The 25,703-nt window shown below is 48.1% G+C and overlaps 1 protein-coding gene across 1 annotated transcript; it reads right to left on the bottom strand.

Moving 5' to 3' along the window:
- Nucleotides 1-38: 38 nt before the first annotated feature.
- LOC114876172 (PDZ domain-containing protein 4) lies at nt 39-25,222 on the bottom strand. The gene is made up of 7 exons (XM_029187354.2): nt 24,249-25,222; nt 3,368-3,724; nt 3,122-3,292; nt 2,615-2,713; nt 2,480-2,515; nt 880-2,406; nt 39-814 (listed from the first exon to the last, which is right to left on the bottom strand). Exons 1-7 carry the CDS (start codon nt 24,267-24,269, stop codon nt 470-472), a joined length of 2,556 nt encoding a protein of 851 aa, XP_029043187.2. The 5' UTR covers nt 24,270-25,222; the 3' UTR covers nt 39-469.
- Nucleotides 25,223-25,703: the final 481 nt, after the last annotated feature.

Here is a 25,703-nt window from a genome sequence, read left to right as displayed (position 1 = left end):
CTCCTTATCGTCGAGTGATCGTTGGAGAAAAATGGTAATCGATCGTGCGAAGGTCCGTTTTCGCGCGTTACACCAAATTCCCGACGATTATTATTTTCGTGTAATACCCATCGTTACATTTATTTTACATATCTACAAAAGCGTACTCGTTTTCTATTCTTTGTCCACAATAAAGTTTCAGCTCGTGTAAAATAATCTACCCTTATACATATATGTATACATATCGTAATGCGAGAAATATTTACAATCGTTATTAATATCGATTTCGCTTTGCTCCGTTCAAATTACCGCTCGTAGTCTGAGTGGTAATAGTAGTATAAGAAAAAGTAGAAGAAGAAGATTGTGTACTCGTGAAGGGGGAAAGAAGGAGTGCAGAACGGTGGCAATCGATCGAAGATGATCGCCAGGTACTTGGATAGGAAGCGAGAACGTAAGAAAGGAAAGAAGGCGCGATTTTTGGATAAACAACTCAAACCGTCGTCACCGAAAGAAGACCCATCAGTTTCCCTCCGGTTCCTGGACCTGCTGTCCCACCGACTCTGTTTCCATGGACCAACATCTCTTGAACGGTAGTAAAATCGTCTAGAGCGTTTTTCTTGCGAGCCATTTTTTTGTGACTAAGCTCTAGGATGTTCAACGGTTTCTTCGCGAGTTTCTCGTCCCCGTGTTCGCAGATTAATAATTCGTTGGTTTGTTGGAGCTGTAGCTGTTGCTGTTGCTGGTGCTGAAGCATCAGTTCCTGTTGCCTCTGCTTGCGCTCGCGAGCGCGTTCCAGTTGCCTCTTGCGCTCTTCCTTTGTCCAATATCTGCCGACCTGAAAGGGGTGAGTATTAGCGAATCGCTGTGTTCAACGACGCGAGATCGAAATCGATATAATACCTTCGCTTCCGACATGGTGTCGTCTTCCGTGCTGTGACCAGCTCTCTCCTCGGATATCTTAATCGCTCTGTTCCTGAGAATACGATTTCTGACCGGTCTCCTCGCGATGTATCTCGTCCCGTCCGCTCTCCGCTTCACCTTCCATTCCATCTGTACGTCGTTGCCTTTCCCCTCGGGCGGTACCCATGGACTCGAAGCGCACACTTGTTGACTTCCGATAAACTGATAACGCGTCAAATTTGGCGCCTGAAAGTTACCGTGAGATTTCGATTTTTTCGCGGTACCACCGCTGTCCCTGATACCGACGATGGTAGAATTTCTGCGATCGAGCGCGCGTTTGAACAGTTGCTGCTGCAAGAGCATCGTCTGTTGAAGATTGGCCATGTTCGTGTACATGGTGTCGGCGGGTAAGGTGGTTGTGGTGGTGGTGGCAGTGGTTGTCGCATTCGTCGGATCGGCTCCTCCTCTGTCTCTGTAATGATGGGAGGTCGAGCCTCTTCTGGTCGACTGACTCTTGATCTGTTTGTTTGCAAGACAAGTACAAGCCAGTCTCTGTTGCTGTTGTTGCGCTGTTGGCGTTTTCGGCGGGCAAAGGACCAGGGTGCTTTTGTGATGATCCCTTTCGCCTCGTTGTAGCTCCAGCGTCAGCGGATTACTGTTGCACGATTCACCGGTGTTGTACGCGCTCGAGCTGTCCTTTTCCTCCCCGGAACTGTTGCTTTTCGAGGAACAATACCATCTGCCGGTTTGCGGAACGATCGTAAGACCGATGGTCGGCGGGTTCGTTGCCGAGATGGTGGTCGCTGGCGAGGTATTTGCGCTGGTGGTGGTGGTGGCGGTGGAGATGATAACGGTGGTAGTAACGGTCATGGTGGCGGTGGCGGTGATGGTCGAGGCTGGTAGCGTGGTCGAGATGGTCGCGGAGCGATTCGGTTGCGGCCAATGACGATGCTCGTAGGGGGAGGAGTAGATCGGTTCGCTGTCCGATTCTGGAATCGTTTCGTAGATGTGTTCCGTTTCGCTCCATACGTGATTCGAGTAAGCCTCGGCTAATTTCACCGAACCTGTTCCGGCACAGTTTAACGGTTGTTGACCCGCACGCAGACACAATCCCTCCATCTTTTTCGAACAATCCTTGAGCGCTTCCGGTATCCATTGTTTGCGATCGTGATCGGTCTGTCGCGCCGGGGACGAAGCGTTTCTTCCCGATTTTTGCGAGTTTTGCGAGTTTTGCGAGGAACAAGTCGACGAGGAGGAGGTAGCGGTTGTGATTGTTGTGGCAGTGGGGGTGGCGGTGGCGGTGGCGCAGCTGACGATCGCAGAGAACTGGTGTTGATGAGGTTGTTGCAGGGTGTGAGAGGGAACGGGTGGCGGCGCCTTCAACGTGGAAACATCCTCTTCGGTTTCTTTGGTTCGTTCCTCGGTTTGTTGTTGTTGCTGTTGCTGTTGTTGTTGTTGCCGGATCAACTGTTCGATCAAACTGTTCTGGTAGGAGGGTAGATGATCCGGCGAGAGAGACGGCGAGCCCTGAACAGGACGAAGAGTTTAGAGGGAATCGGGGGTGGAGTGGTAGCAATCGAAGGTCGAAGAAGAGACTCACCCGACGATAAGCGCGCCTGTCCTCGTACTCGTCGTCCTAAAAAGAGATTCGAAGAAAAGCGTTATTTAGGCAGCGAGAAACTATCGCGGCGCTCTTCCCCCGGAACCGCTCGAAATCTGTGGAAAAAAGGTTTACCTGATAGAGGCATCGACTGACGAGAATGGTTACCGCATTCTTCGTCTCGGCAAATAGGTTCTCCGTCTGCTCTTTGTTCGCCACGTCCTTTCCGTTCACCTGAAACGAGAACGACGAAGCTTACCGACTACCGACACGCTCCAAGCAGAAAGTCTCGGTCCGCAGGCGAAATCCGGCGCGTAGTCACCACGCTCGTTTTTTCATCCGATTTCCCTCGAGTCGACGACCACTTTGTCCGCAATTACGATCCGCCTAACGAGATTAGAAGGGTAGCAGGTTGAAAGGATATCGCGAGGAATTCGTTCGGTGCAGCCTGCGTTAACGGAACGCGGATGGTTCTCGTTTCTCGTTCTCATTCTCGTTGCTCGCTAATCGAATCAACCGCTTCGCCTCCTCGTCGTGGCAGTCGTCGACGAGAAGAAGAAGAAGGAAACCGCGGCTACTCTTAAAACTTGATACGGTAATCCGCGAAGGAAAGCGTTCAAAGCCGACTCGAACTGAACTTACCCTCAAGATTTGGTCGCCCTCTCGCAATCGACCGTCTCGCGCAGCCACGCTCTCAGGAACGATCTCGGAGATGTAAACTTCCGTATCGGCATCCTCGCTGCCCGAACCCGAACTATAGCACACGGTCAGTCCTAATTTTTCGGCGCTTCCGATTTTCCGCAACGTTACTTCCTGTGAAACAGAGATGTTTCTTCTCTTTCATTTTTCACCTCTCGTCGTTAAAAAGTGGAAAATAGCCGCGCGTACCTCGAAGTCGATGTCGTGCGCGAGAAACTGTTCGAAGGGATCGTTCTGTTGTTCGTCTACGCTGAGAGAAACCGGCAACAGTTCCTCCTCCTCTTCGGCCTCTTCGAGGAGACCGGCCCAATCGGTCTGCACCGCGGTCGATACCAGAGTCGGGCAAACGTTGATCGCGTGCTCCTTTTTGCTCGAATCGATCCCTTTTTCCTCGCTTCCCTCGCTCTTCTCCTGCTCCTTCCAAACGGTTCGTTGTCCCTGAATCGGTTGACGACGAAGCACCTCGACGATGATCGGTTCCTGGGCCGATTGAAAGCAACGCACCGCATCCTCGTGACTAGAGTTTGACACGTCCTGTCCGTTTACCTGCGAAACCAAAGAGCGTTGCATCAATTTTATCCGCTTGAAAGGAAACGGGGACAGCCGACGAGTAATTAAAGGGAAATCATGAAAAACGGCAATCCGGTCAGGGATCGAGTTTTATTTATGCGGCGCAACTATCAATAGAGCCGAGGTCAATTGGCAAAGTGCAAGCAGAACCGTGGAACAAGTGTTCTTCTCTGTGACAAAAAAGAAGAAGCGACATTTATATGCAGCTACTCGACGCAGTAAACGGTTTTTTGATGGTTCCATCGCGGTTCTAGGACGAACTTTCTGGACGATCCATTAATGGAGTTACAGATATTCGTGTCGTTCTTTCTTCGGTTCGGTAACGAGAGTCGTTACGTTATTTACGGTTTTAAACGACGACCGTTTTATACGAGACCCAGAGAGCTCCCCTAAGGAGCTACTCGTCACGGTTTCTCGCCAAACTTTGTCTCAATTATTCCTCCCCTCCCAATCTTCATCCCCTTCAGCACCAATTACGAACACAAAGTAGAAGAGGAATAGGAATAGGAGGACGTGCTTTCGAATGACGCTAGCAAACTCGTCGCGGACGCGAGCAGTAATTAAAGAACGTTCTATCGATAGCGCGTCAGTCACCATCAGTCACCAGTTTATAGAAAGTCGCGTTATTCGCGTCGCTCAACTAACGAACGCACCGCGATACCAGTGTCTTTCTTTGCGAAAGACCGCGGAAATTAACGAGACGAAGCTTCTCTTTCCTTTTTATTCGGTATAAATGAACGGACGCACGCGTTACCCCGTCAGCGACCTCCTCCTCATCCCTGATCCTGCTGTTTTCCTTTTTCAATCCTTTCAAACGTGTCCTAGCCTTCGAACGTTTTCAAGAGTCGCATAGAAACGGAACTTTCGGCCTTTTTCTTCCCTTCTTTATCCTTATCAATTTGCCTTCGCTACTTCCAGACAAAAACTCGAAGAACGTGGATTTAGGTATCTGGCCGTCTAATAAAAACTGATTAACGCTAGAAATTTGCAAAGGCTCGGTTCAGACACGCGCGGATTTAGTTGGCGCGTGGCTCTACGCGTACACGGAAGGAAAAAGGATCGTTTGACTCTGCGCGTGGTTTGCGGCAAAGACGAGGAGCAAAAGTAAAAGAGAAAAGGGAAAAGGGAAAAGGGACGAGGCGGTGGGCGAGATGGTAAAGGGTGAGAGAAAGTAAAGAGGGCAAAGGTAAAGGAATAAAGGAAGAAGGAAAAGGAGAAGGAGAAGGAGAAGGAAGGGGTGTAGGGTGGTAGGGCAGAGGGTTGGGGTCGTAGCGATGGAGGAGAAGGGGCGAACGAGCAGGCATTTCTGTCGGCAAAGCGTAGATTGCGAGGCGGCTGGCGAGGAAAGCTGCTGCCGAGGGAGAAGGAATCGCGTAGAAGGAAGAAAAAAGCGAGCCGTCAAGCTGTCGCTCGCGTTCCGTAAACACGGAAGTCTGAAGTGCTCCGGCTTTGAACACCGACGACTCCCGAACGACGACGACGACGACGGTGACGGAGAACGCGGCTGCGATCGTGATATGGACGAAAATCGTCTTCCAACGTTTCATCTTTTCGATTTTCAGCATGAATCTCGATAAAGCGTTCCCAAACGATCTTCGATAAATTTCAACTTGTTCCCCGTTTAAAGTTGGAATGCAGCAAAATAAATGAAATCAGACGGAAAACGTTGAAACTTTTTCTCGGACAGAGAAACCTCCGATCGGTAAATGCAGCGAAAAAGTTAGTGTCGCGTTTTGCGCGAACTTTACTTCGCTCCAATGTGGTCGGGTGTTGGAGACGAACGAAACCCGGACGCGCTTTTGAGAACGAAATGGAACGAAATGAAAGGGGATGGTAGGGGATGAAAGGGGATGGAGTGGTTGTGGAACGGAAGCAGTGGCGTGACGCGATAATCGCGATGGGACAGCTCCGACAGCCGTCAGATCGGACACGGACAGAGACGGATGGGAGGCAATTTAAAATCGCGCTTCGGTCTTATCTCGTGCCACGGTCACCACCCTCTCGCTGCCACCGATCTCTTTGTGCCCCTTTCTCGCTTTTCCTCCTTCTTTCCACCTTGTCTATCCTTGACAAGAGAATGAAAATGAACAAACTTGGAAAATTTTTCATTTCTGTCAAGCATTCTGTTAGGCTCGTGGAGTCTAGGACGAAGGTATTCGGAAATTGACGCGTTCAAACACGCTCGTTGCTTTCTCCAGGGAACGAAGCGGAAATCGTCGAGTTCGCGTTTACGGCGACGCGACGCGACGCGACGCGACGGAAATGTCGGTCGAGGAAAAAGGAACCGGATTCGCGCGGGATTTCTAGTTTACCCAGCATAACGACCGTCGCGTCGTCCTATGTAAACTCGAGCTTCGCCTCGCCTTTCGCCCACGCCCATGCCACGCCGCGCCACGTCAGGAATCGTACCTCGTTCGTTCTCGAGTACGCGTTCGACTCGACTCGATCGCGAGCATCTTTGAGCGTGTCGAGTGCGCGTTTAGATAACAGCCGTTCATCTTTCTTTTCCCGTGCATCCATCTGTCCGTCGAATACTCCTTCGTTTCCTCGCAAACTCGGAGAACGGATAAACCCTCCCGTCTGCCAATTAAAAAACGGTCGACGATCGAACCGTTGTAATCTCGAGCTTTCTTGACCCTTCGAAAAATGCTTCGATTCGGAAATTTTGCAACTACATATAGTTTATCTATACCCGGAGAAAAGGAACGTATCGCGAGCCGGAGTCAACGAACGGATTAAAGATCATCCGCGTTACCGTCCCGTCCCATCCCTCCGCTATTTCCGCGTACGGCTTTTCTTTCCATCCGTTGTTTTTTTGCAACGGTAGACGGTTATTAGCGCGACGCAGTGCATGGATCGATGGATCGATTCTTCGAACGGAAAGATGACGATAAATCCGCTGATACCGAGGAGAGAAGAGACGGTAGGGGCGCGTGAAGGGTAGGCGAGGAAGGTTTTGATGAAAATAGCTGTGCGCGCAGCGAAAGACGAGTGAGAAAATTGAACGAACAGAGAAAATGTGCTCGTACAGGTTGAGAAGCATGAAAACACCGACGGATCGCGCTCATCTATACTTACGCGAGCTCGATTCTAGCTTCGGATTAACGGGGAAACTGCCTCCCGTTCGCGTTCGGGAAAGAAAAGGAAAAAGAATTTAATTTCCGTTTGTTCTTCTTCCTTTCTGCGCGGCAAGTAATAAGCGGCAGAGCATAGGTCTACGTCTTTCCCCGTTTTGTCAGCACGATGCAAGTGGCTCTTCCTCGTCCCTTAACTCTTCATCGCATTAACCCGCAAACTGTATCGTTCACCCTTGACCGCATCATATGGAAATTTACATCTCGATTCGTTATCGGATTTCCTCGATCCCTCGGTGAGCTGCGACCGTAACTCGATCGGATAGGTTGCGCGTCGATCAAAATTCGAAGGGTAGCTGTGAAATAAGGGATCGGCTCGAGTTACGGAACGTTTCCGTTCCCTCGCAGATTCTCATTCGATTGCGATTGCGATTGCAACCCGATCAAACTAGCTTCGAAAAGATCGTTCCACCCTCTACTCGATGGTTCTCCTTTCTTTTCTTGTTAGCCGGCGACGAGGTCACAGACGAGGAGGTTTAATTCGCGAGGAACGGACAGCGGAGATGGACGCGCGAACGTGAGTGAAATGGATAACAGGGCAAAGAAACGAGGAACGAACGAGCAACCGGTCCAGTGGCAAAACGCCAGCCGACGTTGTCGCGTCGTCTATACTTCCCCTTCGAACGAAACTACTTTCTCATCCGTTATTCTCCAAAATAGTCGTCCGCGTTGCAGTTTCCAGTAGAGTTATCCTAGAAATAGCGATTTATTATGCCTAATCAAGTAAGGAGAGTCGCAGTTGAAACGCTCGGTTTACCGAACAACGCGAAGCGTGGCTTTTTCGCTGAAGCGTACGACCGCGTCGTCGTTGCGACGTCCTCCGCGCGTGAACGAGCACCGTTCCGCGCGAGATCCTCGCCCTTTCGAGCGCGAACCGTCCCTTTGCTCATCGACCGTTCTACGCGACCATCCTACCCGATATCCTAAAGCTAGCGACCGAACTGAAGGAGAAGCGGGCAGCTAGCCGCTAACTGGAGGTCTGCCAGGGCAGCTTCTCGATTAATTTATTCCGTCTGGAGCCGCATTTTCCCCGGAAACGCAGAGAACGCACGAAACACAGGAAGCCTGCTCAGACACCATGACGGGACCCGGTGGTCGCGATGCCGCGATTTGCCCAGACGGACCAACGCGGTCGATGATTTTACCTCTCCGTCCGCTTCGTCTGCAAACGTTTTCCCTTTGGCTCTCGCAGAGCCCCTGGCGCGACAATTTCCTCGACGAGGAGGAAACACTGGAGAAGCGATAGCGGCAGCCGCTAAATCACGTCGAGCTTCGAAATTTAGGTCCGACGATGTTCCTGCCTTCGGGGTTTCCTGCTCCACCGCTTGTCGCGCTAATCCAACCGACGAGAGTTCGATATCGCGTTTCCATGATTGCAGTTTCGAGGACGCGCGGCTAATTTCGTGCGCCAAGTTAAACGCGATTAGAGCCTCTATTACGGTCCGTTAACCTCTCGTTGCTCGCAGGGCTAGGCGGCAGGGTGGCGGCGGCTCGTGCCTAACCTCGCCACCCTGCAGCACCCACCCGTTTCCTCCCAAAATCTCTCCATCAATTCTCGCGCGTCAACGCGTGCCGTTATTTCTAGTCGCGGCTACATATTAATTGAATCGACGTTATTTTCGAGCAAACGATGTTCACGCAACGACTTGGTTACCCTCTTCACGCTTGGTCACTTTCTTCCGGTCGAGAAGCAGCTCTCTTCCGGAAGACGGACCCCGAACGAATTCAAGTGTTCGGCACGCTTTACCGAGCAACCAGCAAACACTCACCTGGATGCGCTTCGAACGCGAATAAATCGGTTATCCGCTGAATAACGCGGTTCCATCGGAAACCCTGTTAACGAACAAACGAGAGGGGTAAACTGGAGCGAGCCGACCGGAACAACGCCAACTGGAAGCTCCAAGAAGTACCTTCGATTCTCGTCAACGCGATCAAATCAAATTCTAGCCTCCGTTAATGTCCTTTCTGCTATCCAATTCTAACTACACCGTGCACCACCCTCGCGCGCCCCAGTCAAAGGTAAAATGAACAAGTACAGAGACGAGGTGCGAGAAAGGTACGAAAAAGAGGAAGGTTTCTTACTAATAGGGCTGTTGGCGTCACTTTGCGTAAATATTCTCGTTTAGCATGCTTTACGCTTTTTCTTCTCTTCTGCCACTCAAGGCTTTTTCCTTTTTATTATTATTATTTTCTTTTATACGTGCTCGAACTTTTATCTCGGTTTACAGCGAATCGCATTCGCTTTTCGAATTATGCGACGCGACGCAATGCGACTACGAGAAAAAAAAATTTGACGACCGATCGACAACGACGAACAACCACCCATACCCGAAGGAAATTAACTCTTCCTGGCGTTTATCGAACGGTCGAGGTAAATGGGGTGTGGAGAGAAGAATGCGATCGAGAGGCGAAACGAAAAGAAACGAAACGGAACGAAACGGAAGGGTAAAGGGGAAGGATACCGTTCGGTTTGTCGGAAGAGGAGAAAAGTATCGAGATAATTAGGTTTACCGCTTTTCAGGTAGTTTGGTCCGTCGAAATCACGAGGATCGTTCTCGTGGCTAATTATTCTCTTGACTCGAGGCGATTAATTTAGGAAATTTTCTAAATGATTCGACGATATAAACGTAATAAAAGTAAAAAGTAAAAAGAAAAAAGAAAAAGGTTGGCCGTTTGACGAAGTCACATCCGTTTGCGCGCAGTCGTCCTTTTTACTAGATATAATAGTCCACCAACGAACTCGCTGTTTTCCTTTTTGATTCAACGATAAAGGAGCGATTCACTTTTCGTTGCTCGTTCGTACAATCGCAATTCAATTTCATCGAAATACGAATCGATGGCTTCGCGCTTTGGGCCACTGTTCTCGCGCTTCAAAAATTCATCCTACTGCCAAACCATTTTCCCCTTTTTCTCCTTTTTTACTCTCCTGCATTTCGACTCTTCGACTAACCGGTTCTCCCCTGCTTTACTTCTTCCAATAATTAATTCTTTTTCTTCTGGCCGATCGTTATCGAACAGGGTAGAGAAACGTTGTTTCCGTTTTTACAACTAACAAGGTAGAGAGCAAGAACGCTCAAGAGCGCGAAAACTGGTTCAATTGGTACGTCTGGAATTAATTTGGATAATTGGTGTAAATTGAGGACGCCAACAAATTGGTGAATCTCGTTTCGATGGAAACGGTGTGAAACTAGAACAGAGGGAGGGAGAAAGGAAAAGAAAACGATAGCGATAGATTTATCTAAATTTGCGTGGATCGATTTTCCAAGTTTTGGCAACGAAGGGAAAACGTGCGTCGACGCGAAAACCGTGGTGTCTCATTAGTCGGGCGATCGCAGCTTTTCATCGCCTTACAATGGATGCGACGATCGAACGATCGATCAGGCAACGGCGTATTACAGGGGAAATTCAATAAAACGCGAAAATCGATCAGGCGGACTCGCATTTCGTACGGGCGACTGGCAAAGGAACGGTAAATGGATTTCGAGGAGTCCGCGTTATTGCAGAAGCTCCGTTAAACGACTAGCAGCAAATTGGAACGAATTTAAAGCATACTCTCGCCGACGAAAGGGTCTTTATCGAGGAGCCGTTAATTTTTCTCGATAACCCCCTCCTCTGGTCCGCAGCTTTTCACGAACAGGGAAATATAACGTAGATGGCAAAATCGAATCGATTCGAATCGCCCCTGTCTTTTAACGCTTTCGACCTGGTTCGTTGTATATTTCCAACTTTCCAGGAACTAATCCCTGATCGAGATTTCAAAATAAACGTGGAGACGAAAGTGAACGAAATCGAAAAAGGGATTGAAAAAGGGACGAGGAAAGGGTTTGCCGCGAGGGGACTGCGTACGTATGTATACATGCCTACTTTACATGGCAGGCTTGGCAAGATTCGCTCTTGTTCGACTTTGTTGCACGAGGAACTTCTCAATTATTCTTTCATAGAAGAAAACTTCCAAGTTCCGCTCTCGATTGGGTAGGACGATCGAGACTGTAGGAAGAAAAGAGAAGAGAAGAGAAGAGGGTGAGGATACTGTGTCGCGTCGTCGCGTCGTCGAGTCGTCGTCGTTGCGAAGAGATCGCGAATTAGTTTGGTCGAACGACAACTCCTCGAAGGTCTGCCAAACTCTACCCTATCCTCTTTCTTTATTTCCTTCGAATCGTTTCTTCGACGAATCTTGGGGAAAAGTTTTCCTGCATTTGGGAAACCGCTTCGACGTTCAAGTTCAAGGAAATTCGAGGTATTCTCGATACGAACAGGCTCGTTCCGCGACGCAAACTGCTAATCCCTCGATTTTCACGGTTCACCAAGGATTTCGATCGAGCGAACGTGCAAGGTAATCGTCGACACGTAAACGATGCCGAACAGACACTCGAGAAGAGCCCCCGGTTCCGGGCTCGAACGCTCACCCATGCGAGAATTTGAACGCCTATCAAAAGATTAGTCGGCTCGAATGCTCGCTGTCGTCGAATTTTCCTCGACGTCGACGTCGACCTTTCTCGGGAGAAAGAAAGAAAGAAAGAAAGAAAGAAAGAAAGAAAATCGGGTCGAAAGATGGATAGGGACGTATCGAAATCGTATCTTTTGCTAATTAAACCAATCGAAAATCGGGGCCATACTGAAAACTTGAAACTATTAGACTATTTATTATACGCGTCGATACTTTGATCACGATCGATGGAGATACCACTTTGACGCGAAATCGCCTCGTGTCGCCCCTCGCATCGTCTCGCTTCGACGAACGGAACAGAGAAATCGAGGTATCGATTCCAGAGAACACGGTGCAATCGGTTTTGCGGTCATCGTCGGGGAGTCGAAGCGTTACCAGCGAGACGAACGAGACCTTCGTCCCTAAATCCCATCAACGTCGCCCACAGCAAATCCTTACATAATGGAGCGATTCCGTTCAACCATCGATCCTTTGCCTTCTCCGACCTCTCCTCCGTTTTCCTCTTTCTCCCTTTTCCATCTCGTTCTCTGATTCTTGGCGAAGTTGGCGAGACGCGTTGCTTCGACTTTTATCTCCTTTGCCCCGTTTCCAAATTTCTATTTATCCATCGATTATTAAGTATTCTCGCCTGCGGTTCGAAACCCCGTCGAAATTCTATTGCTCGGCGAGCCTTGGATCAACGATACCAGCGAACGTTAGGATTTCGGAAATCGGAAACACGCGTGTTGCGTCGCCTTCGGCGATCTCGCTCGGTCCCGTACTCGATCCATACGTACACACCAGGAGCCGTAGCAAACCCTTCGACTATCAGCGTAATTACTGCTTCTCGCAATTCCAAATGCCTGCCGGCTCGTTACGGTTGCGGTGTTGCGGTGGACGGTAGAAGGTAGACGGTAGGCTGTCGAGGCTCGTTCGATATCGCAACAACGCGTTACACCCGCCTTGAACCTCCTTCAACCGAACGTCTCGATTCTCCGACAGTCGATCTTAATCCGTTTCCCGGTGATGTGGCATCGATCGACAGGATCGTCGCGGTTTCCACCCTTCTGGTCGAGAAAACGCTGCGAGCCGACCACGTTATGGATCCATCCTCTCGTTTACCAATTATCCTTTTCAACCGCGTTCCAGCTGCGTTATCGCTTCGAAATCGGATATCGGATGTCGAATGAAACGATCGAAAAGTTCCCTTTCGCCATTGATTATTTCATTTACCCTTCCACCCACGCGTTTCACCAGTCGCGGAATATCCCTTTCACGGCACTCCATCGGGCATCGATCGGAAATCATTTTCTGTATTTTCTCTGTTTGCCGTATTTTCAGTATCCGTTGATGGATTCGCGCATCGCTGAAAGAGCTATTCACGCGCGACGAATCGGGGCCAAACGAATAAACGATACCGACCGATACGCGCGATCTTCTCGATTAACCGGGTATCCAGCGTTACGCGTTCGTTGAAATTAATTAGCCCGCGAAACGTCTTCGCCTCGCGATCGATTGTACCTCCGATTTCAAAGGTAAAATACAAGGTGCTGAGGGTGAGCAGGAGGGGGACCGGGGGTGACGATGATCGCGCGTCGGGAAAAAGAGGAACGCGAACGAAACGAGTTTCCTCGTATTTCTAAAGCCTCTCTTGACTGAAACTAACGGACAACTCTGACCACGGTTGACCGAGCACCGACTCCCCCTCGGCAAATACTGGCTTCGACACACAATATTATCGCGCGCCGGGGATCTAAACTATCGCGAGAGCCGCAACCATTTCAGCCCGTCCGCGTCAAACTTCCTCCTCTTTCCAGCGAGACGAACTCTTTCAGCAGGCGCGACCTCGTCACCATTCGCCACTCGCGCTTCTCTGTTCCTTCTTCCTTTTTACCTAGACTGGTAGACGCTAGGAAAAAGAGAAACGAATTCCCATTACACCTATGGTGTATTCGATGCCTCGACCATTCAACTATTTTACTATTGGACCATTCGATCGAATCGGTTAGCCGTCGGAAAAGAAAAGCCGTCGGTACGCGACGACGTTGAAATCGATCGGCGCCTTCTTCGAGGGCAAGCCTCGACGAATAATTCTCTCGAGCAATTAATGCCGCGACATTGGCGCAATTAACGAACACGCTCCGAGAGACGTTATCCCGTCTCCCTAATCACCTTTCCTCCGCTTTGATTTCTCACTCGGTCCCTTTTCATCGAGGGTGCGAATTAACGAGCTATTTCTTTCAGCTTAACGGCAATCAAAAGCAACAGCCAGACGAGCGCGTTTTCTCTCGTCCTTCGATCGCAAACTCGCGTCGCATCGGTTTTCGAAAGCAGAAGAGGAAGAAAAGGGGTCAGCCCGTGACGCGGCTTCGAAAGGAGAAAAGCGCGAGGGGCTGAAATGCCCTACGGATGATGGGACGAAGCGGGACTTCCGAATCGAGATTGGAATCGAGATTGAATCGCGACAAAATAGAATTGGATAAGACGCACGCGATACCGTGTATGACACCGAGGTTGCTGCGGTCGCTTCTGAAAACCCTCCTCGGGGAAGCTTATTCGATCGATCGTCCGCGGCAAACGAAAATTCGTGATGGAGTATCGATGTCTCGAATGGCAGGAGTTTAAAACGAAAGATTGATATAACGCAAAGCTGGAAGTCACCGCGACACGTCACGCTATGAGGAACGCGCATCAAGGCACAGCACTTAAGCGTACGTCCGCGGGGATCGGTTGACCTCCTCCACTTCCACCTACTCCTTTCTCCACCAACATACCTACTGTCTGCGAAAGCTTTTACCAGCAAGCGTCGAGTGGTAAGCTTCCATCGTTCTGGCAAACCTCGACAGAAGTAACCCGTCCTGTTTCGCTTCGCTTCCTTCTGTCCCGTACCGTTTCCATCTATCTCCTCTCTCGTTCCGTGCAAACCCCCCCGCGATCCAGATTCATCTTTTCCGCATCTTTCCTTTGGTACTGCTAAATACCCAGGAAACACGATAAAATTGTGTCCGTCGACTTTTATCCTTTTTCTACAACGTCACCCTTTCCTCCTCCGTTACGGGGTGACCGGTCAAACGAGAATTTAAATAAAAACTACGCGCTTCGTCATTCATCCGAGTCTCGATCAAAAAACGTGAACGTGAACGCGAATACGAAAAACATCGCATTTTAACAGGATTGGCTACCATTGAAAAAGGCTTTGCGTTTCGGTAGTCGCTCGTTTACAAATCGAATCCCTCTCCTGCTCGATTCGGTTCGATATTCGAAAAATAGTTGTCACCGACAAACGACAGAGTATAATCGTTTCGAGTTTTCACGACTGGGAGGAACTAATCCGGAGCAGAGCCGAAACGATTTACACCGAACGAAACGCGATCGAACGAACCTCTGATGCGAATCCGAAGTTCTAATGAAATCTTGACTGAAGAGCAGAAGCGTAAGCAAATTAGTAGCTAGAATAACGAGACGCTGCAACTCGCTACTCCTTCGTCGAATTAATTTTGAACCGGTAGTTTTGAATGAAAGCAACCTAGGCTACTAACTACGTTTTCATCAAAATGCGTTTATCTTGCCTCACAGCTTTTCCTCGAGTATGTAGTTCCACCCTATCTAATTGCTCGAAGAAACAAATACAAGTATTCTACAAACTGCGAACTTTTCAACGAAAACAACTATCGATGACGAAAGCTAAAACAAGTTGACAGAAAGACCTCCTCTACAATTCTCAATCGTTCCCATTCCCATTCGATTTTTCGATCCTACGTGGCCTGTAATCACGGCGAACGCAGAAAATATGAAAAACACTAAAATTAGAGAATAAGAAAAGGTAGATAGAAACAAAATAAGTAAGTAAGTAAGTGAGAAAGGAAAGAAGAAAGGAAGCAAAGGAAGGAAGGAAGGAAGGAAGGAAGGAAGGGTCATGGTAATGGCACCATAGATTTCCACCCTCCGTTTACCCCTTCCGTTCACATCTGGTCGGTAGAAAGGTCGGTAAAGGATAGCCGGTGGGTGGATGGGCATGGGAGCGAAAGGAACGACACTGGTAGTGGCTGAAAGGGGCGCGAGTCGCTTAAACCCCCTAAACGCGCGGAATAATTTACGATCGGTTTCATCCACCTTCACCACCACGATCTTCTTCCACGGTTTCTTTCAACTTTTTCTTCGCTCTCGCTGCAACCGCATCCCTTCCGGTCTTTTCGAGAAAACCACCAGTCAGAACCGTGCTTTTCTACTTCCGCGCCGACTTCACCGTCTAGTCTCCACGTTCGAAATCGTCCTTAATTTATCTTCCATTCGTCCTACCTTATTCGACTTTAATCTTTCGTAAATTTTTCAAACTTCACCAACCTCCATAAACCATAAACCTCCAACGCTATTCGTTTTACATCGGAATACTTTAGTTTCGACGCGTCATTTCGAAGCGATTCGAAAGTACTCGTTTTAAAGACAATGAGTGGTTAAGGAGAAATCGAAAGGAACGACCGGAAATCGTGGCGTCGCGTTTCGTTGGATGCGATGCGTCGCGTCGCGTCGTTGCAACGAGTTTTATATCGACCTACCTCGACGAGACGAACCGTACTGGCTGGTGGAACAGAACCGAGAAAAAGAGTAACGGAAGCAAAGCCTCGACTCAATTAGCTACATCCAGCTTAATGAAAGCGGTCGCAACGATCCAATAAAATTCTAATAAAGTCGCGCTCGGTGCTGCGTTACAACGGGGGAAGGAAGACAGAAAAAAAATAGAGACGGGCTAGGAAAGGGTGGCGGCAGAGCGCGCAACCAACGGAGAAGCGACCAACAGCGGAAACAGAAGAAAGGGACGGAGGAATGGAGAAAGGGGGTTGGGATTGAAGAGATAGGAAGGGAGGTAACGCTATAAAAGAGAAAAAGAGACACGGGGAGAGACTGGGAGAGCATTCGACGAACGGCAACGTCAATAGACGCGAATTCGTATCGCCCGAACAATGTGCATTGCTACTGGACAAGGGTTGAACGCGGTGAGGGGTGTAGGAAACGAGAGAATGCCTAACCGCTCCCCTTTCTTCCGTGAAAAAGAAAAATTATAGGCCGAAACTTGCCTATACATAATTGCATTTCCTGGTCACGGCCTCTCGAGCATCTTTTCGCGCGACCAGACGCGATTCAAAAGAGAAACAGAGGGAAAAGGGCGTTGGTTTTCGATTAAAATTTACTCGTAATGTATTTCGGTGATTCCCAGCAATACGGCACAGTTGCATCCGCGTCGGATCGAGGTTGCTCGAGCAACCCCGGCAACGTATAATCGAAAACTGCGAGTGCCGACCGACGACGGTCTTGGCTCTAAACTCGAAAGAAAACCAGCGAACAAATAGAGAGACGGCACAGCCAGGAACGAGAACGAGAACGAGAACGAGAATGAAAGATCGGGTCTCTAGCGCGATAACAACACGGAAGAGATGGAAGGAATATAGGAAAAGCAAGATAAAAGTGCGGTGACCGAGTACGAGGACGGAAAAGCAAGCGGAAGCGTGAGAGAAACATCGAGATACGACTGTAAAGACGGTGCCGAGAAAATGTTAAAGCGAGCAACGAAGCCGCGAGGAATGTTTCGAGAGAGACGGGGGCTCCGATTTACCCGACTACGACGGACAATGGACGCATCCATCGCTCGCTGGGATGCGCTCTACTTTTTCCTTTCCTTCTTCCATAAGTTGCTTCGCTCTCGACCTCCTCCTCTTTCTGCTTTCGCCCATGGTATTGACGCGCATCTTTATACAGATCGTTTTCATTTCCTCCGTTTACCGATTCTATTCGGAAAATCAGTTCGCAAAGTGGCGCTTTTAAAGAAATTTCGAAGAAAGACGCGAAATCAGTCGTTAACCCGGGCAACCTTTCCATTTCGCTCAAAACTTCGTAAATATAAATGATACGTTTGCGTGGCTTAAGAAATAAGTCGCGATTGTACGACGGTAGGGAAAGAAAGGGAATAGGTCGCGTCGTTCCATAGGGAATAAAGTGACCTCGTTGTTCGACCTCGCGTTTTCCTTGCTATACACCCGCTACAATTTAGACGCGTTCGCTTTATTCTACTGGTACTCCGCGTCGACTCGCATCCTCTCTTGCATCGTTTTGCATCGCGAAACAATAGCAGCTTCCACTCGCTGGCAACGGTGTTGTAGCGGTGCCGTGTCGTGGCCGGTCTACTGGTATACCAGGCTGGATCAAAGAGATTCCGCGTAAAATCGGTACGGAGCGGAGGAGCCCGGAGACCGTTTGCGGTCGCATTCTCACGACGAGAAAAGCTGTTTTGTGGGAAAGCCGTTGGACAGTGTGGAAAGCGGACCCCGAAAAACCGAGGGACTAGGTTTGAGAAAAATAGAGGACGCGGAGTAGGGTGAAAGGGAGGAACAGGGGATCGGGATCGGCCACTGGCAAACGCCTTTTCCATTAATTTTTCTAAAACAACTTTCGTCTCGGCAAAACTATTCTGCGATTTTCGATTTTCATTGTCCGTTCAAAAGACTATAGACTATAAAGGTAAAGTTGAAAAGAAGTCGCGCGATTCATTTCGAGGCAACTTGTCTTCGTGTTCGTCATGGAAACTGCTCGTTTCGCGTTTCCTCCTTAACGTCAAAGTTAAATGACGCGGCCAGCTATTCCAACGACTTGTAAAAGGCCACACGCTCGGTTATTAAACAAAGCGACCGACGAAGAAAAAGAAGCGAGTAAACAAAGAGCGGAGAAGGGAAAGAGAAGAGGGTGCAGGTGTGTTGGAGTCGCGCGTTACCCCCTGCACTCTGCTGCTGCACACGTTTTCTTCTCCCTCTTTCGCTTTTCTCTTTGCCTTCTTCTTCGTTTCGCGCTCTCGTTGTCCTCGAACAGAGAAAAGACGGCACGAGACGAGACCAGGCGAACAACGAACGCTTCCGTACGTTTTCACGGTAACGTAAAAGCGTAAGAAAGAAATCGAATCGGGTTGCCCGCGTCGCTCGAAAATCAGAGACAACAGAGAACACGGTTCACCCGAAAACCAGACGATTTTACATTGTCCAGCGATACCGCGATGCCCTTTTAATCGATTACACGCCAATTGCCTTTCGAACAATCGAATGCTCGTTAGCCCGCTAACGCGACGCTATCTATTCGTTTAATTCTTCTCCTCTTTCCGTTATCGCCTTGTCGCTCTTCCTCTGTTGCATTGCCGAAAACCGTTCGTTTGCGAGAACGCGACGAATCAGACGGACCGCAAAACTCTGCTTGCTCTCGCGTGCTTTATTCGCGTATCGACCATGAACGCGCTATCAAAGATCGAATCGCGTTATAAACGATTGCAATCAATTCTAAAAATCGTGAACGCGTTTGTTTCTAGGAGCCACTCTTTCGACTTATTTTAATTACACATACGAATACGTTTGCAGCCGCGCAACCAATCGATCCTATCCTCGGTTTCGATGAATATTTTACACGCTCGACGAAGCGTGCCGGTTATTATCGCCGAACTGAAAATCGAGGTGGATGGGAGGACAGTGGACAGTGAGACGAAATGGTTCGGAACGGTTCGTAGAGGTCGGCTGAAAGAAGCAACGTCTCAAAGCGTATTGAAAATTCGAATTAATTTTACGCCTGTTTCAAAGATATCGAACGCGATCTTACGGGTATAAAAGGAAGGACGAAAGCGGCGCGTCGTTTCTCGCAACCTTTTAAATCGTTTCAAACGCCGATGCTATCTTTCGTTTTTCTCGGACGGTCTCAGACGGTGTTCGTCGTGACGCGAACCTCTCTTCTCGATGAATGCGTCACATTCAACCCACCAACGGACAGTCCGCTCGCTTTTCTACATTCCCCGTAATACCCCTCTGCGCGACCCTTTTCCCTCTTCCTCTACTTCCAGCATCCCCACAAAATTCTCTCAAGAAATTTGAGAAATTCGAGGTCCGAGCAGGCAGTGTACCGTATGCTCCGAATCTACTACGATCGAAGTACATATGTACTGCTTGGAAAGAAAGAATTTCTTACATTTTGAAATTCGAAATTCGAAATAGCAGAGATAATTGTCTGCGCACAGACGAAACGTCCGGGAATGCAGGGTAGATGGAAACCGCGCAAACACTCCGTGGAACGTTAACGCGATTACAACGTAATCTGTAAACTATGCTTGCGAATGACGCTTTCGATTCCAAAACGTAGGACGAGAAAAATTTGCGGGAAAATCAAGACGAACGAAAGAGAAAAGAATGATTTTCCGTTAATCGGTAGCGAGTAAATCAGCGGGAAACAACTGGTCGATCCAGCGATATAATCGAGGACTGGTAAATGCCTCGGAGAATAGCTTCTCGTCCCGTTTCTGCCACTCGGTTGTTCCGCTTCCCTTTGGAATACACGCTATACACGTGATAATGGAAGATAGAGACGGTCGAGGAAATTAATTTGACGCGATTCAACGGGGAAGCAAACGAGGATTCGTGTGTAAATGTACCGCAACAGACGCAACGATTACACACTCGTGCATTCGTTGAGCCTACTTTATTTAATGATTCCACGTTCGAACATACTTACCGAATAACTGCGTACTCGGAATTTCCGACGCTTCTAAATAAAAACGATAAATGCATCCGAGAATGCGCTTACGCATACCTACATACGTCCATCTCTTCTTCTTTTTCCATTTCATTCCATTCGCCCGCCTGCCCGCGACCATCTCCTCCTCGAACGGTCCTGTAATCGGATCGACCCATTTCTCCCTGAAAATTACCCCTTTCTCTAGAAAATATCACCTCCCGCAACGCGGGCTAATCTTTAAAATCGCGACGGTGGTAAGAACGCTTTCATTGCCCCGATTTCCGAGTTTTTTCTCTTTCTTTTGTTCTCATGCCAGCTTTTCGATCGATCGCTCATTACCATCATTCTTTTCTTTTCTCTTTCAAACGCATTGTTCACGCATGGACGCTGACGGCCGAACGAATGGAATGCACGGATAGGAATGGACGAAACGGACGGACGATCGTTAAGGTCGAATCGAGTATACTCGATTCTCATTGTCAGAAAAATATCCGGAATTCCCAGTCCGATCCTTCTCCGTTCTTCCGGCACGGCAATGATTTTCTTCTTGCTCGACACGCATTATTATCGCTACTGAACGAGCTTTGGCACGCTAACGAGCCCCGACCACGATAAACCCAGCCACGTTCGATAAATGCCGAACGCGGTTCTTCGCTGGATCGATATCCGTTAACGATGCCTCTCGCCGACCAGTTAAGAAGACTAGGAAAAAATAATTAATCCTTGCTCGACTTTCAATCATCGTTTCCCGATTCTACTCCTAACATTCTACTCGAGCCGAGCGGAAATATATCTCGATGGAAAACCATTTCTAAAACTCTATCCCCCATTTTCATTCTCCCTCGTTCCTCTTCTGTTCTTCGTCTTTCGAAAAAAACGGATAAACGAGCAGCAAACGCGTGTACCTAATCCTCATCGGTTCTGGGTTACCTCATTGAAATCTCTCGACATTCGGCTCGAACGCAACGTTTTTCCATCGCGTATTCAACCGGAAATCTCTCGCGCTTTTTACCCTACGGAAAATATCTTCCTAATATTTGCTTCTGGTTCAACGCGACGGGTGAAAATAATTATTTTGCAAGTTGAAAAATGACAAGTTCCCTTTTCGTAGCAAGGCTCGGGAGGGTAGAAGATTGCGAGCAAACTCGAAATTATCAAGATCGTCTGTTTGCCCGCAGAGCCGGCGCGAACCAGCCCCACGAACTGTCGTCGCCTGGCGCCGCTGCGCTGGAATCCGCTCCAAAAATATCCAATTGCAGTCCGCCGTAAACTACATGTGTACAAATAACTCGTGTGTACCAACGATCGACGAAAGACAAAGGGGAAGATCGGTTGGAGCGGCATGGCAGGAAGAACGAGAAGGGAGGAAAGCGCGATGGATATTCGCTGGTGTTGGATTTGTTTGAAAACGCGAAAAAGTATGCTAGCCACTAGTCACACGATACGCTCTTTCGTCCCGAAACTTTTCCTAATGTTTCCCGTCGCGCCCATTTCACCGGTCTCGCTCTCCACGTTTCTACGTTTTGCCAGCTGTGCCGGGGAACCACTTTTAGGGGTACGGTTCCGCGTAATCGGAGAAGCGAAACGGAAATCATTCGACGCTACGAACGCGACACCCCACGATGCGACTGAAACTTAAATTAAACCGCTTATCAACGAGATCCGGTAAAAGTTTTTCTGCTTAGATAAAGAAAAATCGAAAAACCCTACAAATCCTTGGCTTTTTTTACGAAGCGTCGACCTTGCAATTCGATCAATAATGAAAACGATCGACGAATTAATTTCTACCTATCTAAAAGACATGACTTCGAACCTCTCTCTCTCTCTCTACCTACTTCCGTGCACATATTCTATCTGCTCATCGCTTTCTAGCCGCATCATCGTCCACCTTTGACGCGTTTCGAGATCTAATCAACGGGTCGAGTTTAATCTCTTGGTTGTTCTATGACAACACTGAATTCGAACGGATCGATAAGACGCATCGCAACGCATACGATTACAGGGCAAGCGAAGAAAATGTCTCGCGAAAACGGTAACGAGAAACGATAAAGAAATACTGGAAACAGACTGTGGAAAAACGATTCGAATAACTCGCAGGATTTTTTCCGTAAATCTGAATCCGATGCCCAATAGCGATTTCAAAATTACGCGATTAATATTCGCGAGCGGAAACTGTTCGCCGTTCAATTAAAACGTCCCAACGAACTTACGATGGTAACGCTGTTATTACGGCACACTCGTGTACCGTGTGCATTCGATGGATCGATGAAAGTACACGCACGGTCAAATTGCATCCTGTATCAATATATCGTGTAACAAGCTCGTTTAATCGATTTGTTGTAAATAGCGCTACGGAAATTTTAACCCTTTCATAGCTTCCTCGAATCGTCAGGTAGATTCCTTTGCACCGCGATGTTGTTCGATACAGATTCGCGTCGAGCAGATAAAACCGAAGAAAGTAAAGTGAAAACGAGGAAAAGTATGGAAACGCGACGCGACGAGACGAGACGGGGCGAGGATCGCGATAGGGAGAAGAAAGGAGAAAGGGGGAAAACAACGGTGACGAAGAAGGGGGATGGGAACGAGAAACTGTCGAGATTCCGGCTTTATTGGCGCAAATGGCAATTATCTCGAGTGCGCGGGGAGTGTTGGGAGAAAAGAATTAAAATATTTCCAGCGCTTCCAGCTGTCAAGTAATTTTTGCGATTTCGTCGTCTCTCCTCTCCCTTTGCAGCTCGTAACGAACACTTTACGCGTTACGCCAACGCAATCGCTTTTGCTTCGTTACCGCAAGACGGTATTCGCGAGCCAACTAATTGGAAATCGGAAATCGATTATTGGCCTAAATCTTGCTCTCGAAAATTCATCGAGCTTTTCTTCGGAAAAACTTGTGGTGCCCATTTCTCTTTTGCGACCGCAAACGCTACATATTTCTTTACGATAATCTGTCGCTTTTTCGCGTGTCTGAATTTTGCTGATGACAAAAGGTAATCGGTGGACGAAGAGAAGAAGCGTCTACTAAACGGCCGCCGCGTATTATATCGCAACCCCGATCTGATCGATGTTTCGATCTAGATTCATCCCGGTAGCTAGAGGCACGTACCGAGGGCGTATCCTGTCTCGTGATTTCGACCGAAGAGGAAAAGGGAGTAAGCGCGAAACAATAGGAGCGTAAAGTATCTAAAACTTTCCCGTATCCTCCGGAAGATTACAACTACGGTAATTTTCATGGCGTTACGCGTTTGCTACAGTTCGGTTCAGTTGGATAACGTAGATTTCAACGTAGGATGCTTTTTACTTTTGTCACTGGAGGGTCTCTGTTTCCCGCACCAACCACGACTACTCGAGTACGCTCGAGAAACCCGCGGCGACATTTTACCGACACCCCGAGGTGAGGCGAGGCGAGGCGAGGCGAAGCGAGGCGTTCGTTCTTCAACGACGCAACCGTTATTTCACGCTTACCGACTTAAATGCTCCTTTTTCCCGCTACTACCTACTTACTAAACCTCTTCTCGCGAAAACGCCACGACGCTGCGCCGAATCACCGCTCGACGACCGCGCGAAAATTTCCCCCTAACTAAATACTTTTTCCAACTCTGACCGTTCCCCTTCTTCGAAATCGCGCACTACCATCGAATAGAAAAAAGAAAAAATACGCCACCCCCTAGATCGCATCGCGAGCGCTAAAATTAAACGAAACGAAACGCGCGCAGCTTCTCTAAACTCTTCGATAAACGCGCCCTAAACCACTGTATTTCCTGGAAATTCCATTATCACCGTCTTATCTAACTTGCTCCACCAACTTGAACGATAAGAACAACCAGTGAATACAGGTACATACCGGGCTCTCTAAATCGATTCGGTCCAATGCTCTTTTATCTATTCTATTCCTTCAATTTTGCTGCATGTTCCCTTCGATGATCCACGAATAAGCGAATCGAAAATAAAACGTGCAAACTCGTTCTTATATTCTGATATAATCTGGTTATAAGTATCGTCAAATTCGTTCAGTGATCGACGTGGTTAAACGAAATCGATTATCGAGTAATCATCGAAACACAAACGATATTTCGGTGGTCTCGATTATACGGAAAGAGAATAATGATTACTGGACCATCAATCGTCAATAATCAAATATACATTGTTTCTATTACTATCATTGTTGTTATGTATAACGTTTAAAAACAAAATACATAAATTGCGAAAAATATAAAATGACGACGTTTCTTATCCGAGCTACAGAGCTATTCGTTTGACGCATACGAATTCGAATCGTTTTAATAAGACGGTTAGAGGTGAAAAATTCTTATTCAAATTTCATTTTCGCGCTAAATTTTCGTGTAAACGTGCGAGTTTAAAAAGAAATAGAAACACATAAATGCGATAGAAAAGAAATGGCGCTCACCTTCAAAATCACGAAATCCATATCTCTTCTATCAGTTGTTTAAAACAAAGCGTGTCTGATGTCGATGACGTTTCTCGATGGAAAACAGCGGCGGATGCAAACTCCGAAAGCAGAAGCGAGAAGAAAATTTCGTTGCCGTTCCGTGAACGCCGAGCCGTGTAGGAGGAGGGAACCGAATTGAGCTGAGAATCGAACGGCGATCCAGCGGAAACGTCACACCGAGAAAACTTAACACTCGACACTTCTTTCCACTTGTTTGTTCGTTCACGGAAGGACAATGAGTGCATTCACACGCGACACGATACAGCTGGATCGTCGTCGTTCCGATGATCTAGCATCGCTGCGCGCCTTTTCGTGGATCCACGAACTCGATTTTTTGCGTGTACACGCGTGAACCGTCGCGACGGAAATCAGGAATAGAAACGAACGCGAAGCTAGATTTTACGTGGCGATGGCGATACCGATCCAACCGATGCGAAACCCTAACGACACAACACTCTACGAACGTTTCCAGCCAACACGCATGCCGGCTCGGTGTCGACTGAATACCGAATCCGACAGCAGTCGCGCGCCACGAGTGGGAGGCGTGTCCCGAGTTGCTCGACCCTACGATGGAACGAGACGAAAGGATGAGCGACCGGCAGTTGGAGACCGTAGTCGCACTGCTTGCAACTATACGACTATACGGCTGCTAAGAGCCGGGGAGAGGAGGGGGAACAAATGGATTCAAGAGAAACGAAACGCAATGGGATTGAACGGAACGGAATGGAATGGAATGGAATGAAACGAAACGAAACGGAACGAAACGAGATACCTTCCTCGACTCTGTTCGACTCGTAGAAACAGCCGAATGGCACAAAGAGCTGAGAGTTACACAAATGCTGATTATCCAAAAGTACCGTTGCGATACCGCAGGTATGCACGAGCAGCGATAACTCGTCTCGTGTCGTACTTTCGAGCCCAGAACGAACGATCTTCGATTTCGGACAACCTATGCCGATCCTTCCCTTCTACTTATATACATATTAATTAACTACATACCTCCTTCTTACCAGCAGACTTGTCGGATAATTGCAATCAGTATTTTCTCCATTGTCTGGACAAAAATTAGAAGACATAAAATTATAACAAACCAGGGTAGTAAATCGTCCATTTTTGCAAAATAAGTAGACGCTGGGAGCTTACGAGGGGACGATCAAACAGAAAATTCATAATCACGATCTTAACAAGAAAAGTTGTATAAAAAGCGACTGAAAAGTTAGCAAGTTTTCGCCGTCTCGTTTGTAATCTCAACCCTCCAACCCTTCCTCATCGCACCGCTCTCGAAGCCCACTCATAATTACCAAAGTTAATTTGCGAATCGCAATTTAATTGGCCAGTTCTTGAAGGTTCTTTAAACTCTCTCCTTCGTGAAACATAATTTTACAGGGATTCGATTTATTCGTGTGGAAAACG

This window comes from Osmia bicornis, chromosome 1 (assembly GCF_907164935.1).
Source record: "Osmia bicornis bicornis chromosome 1, iOsmBic2.1, whole genome shotgun sequence".
Classification (NCBI taxonomy): Eukaryota; Metazoa; Arthropoda; class Insecta; order Hymenoptera; family Megachilidae; genus Osmia; species Osmia bicornis.
The sequence above is the reverse complement of the archived record's forward strand: the minus strand, read 5'-3'. Positions and strand labels throughout refer to the sequence as shown.

Bases quoted from the DNA above. Each gene is read 5' to 3' on its own strand.
- LOC114876172 (XM_029187354.2), bottom strand. From the start codon at position 24,269: ATGGATTTCGTGATTTTGAAG. The intron at 2,516-2,614 runs GTAAACCTTTTT...ATCTCTTTTTAG, and splicing joins TCAGTCGATGCCTCTATCAG to GACGACGAGTACGAGGACAG. The intron at 815-879 runs GTATTATATCGA...CACCCCTTTCAG, and splicing joins ACACCATGTCGGAAGCGAAG to GTCGGCAGATATTGGACAAA.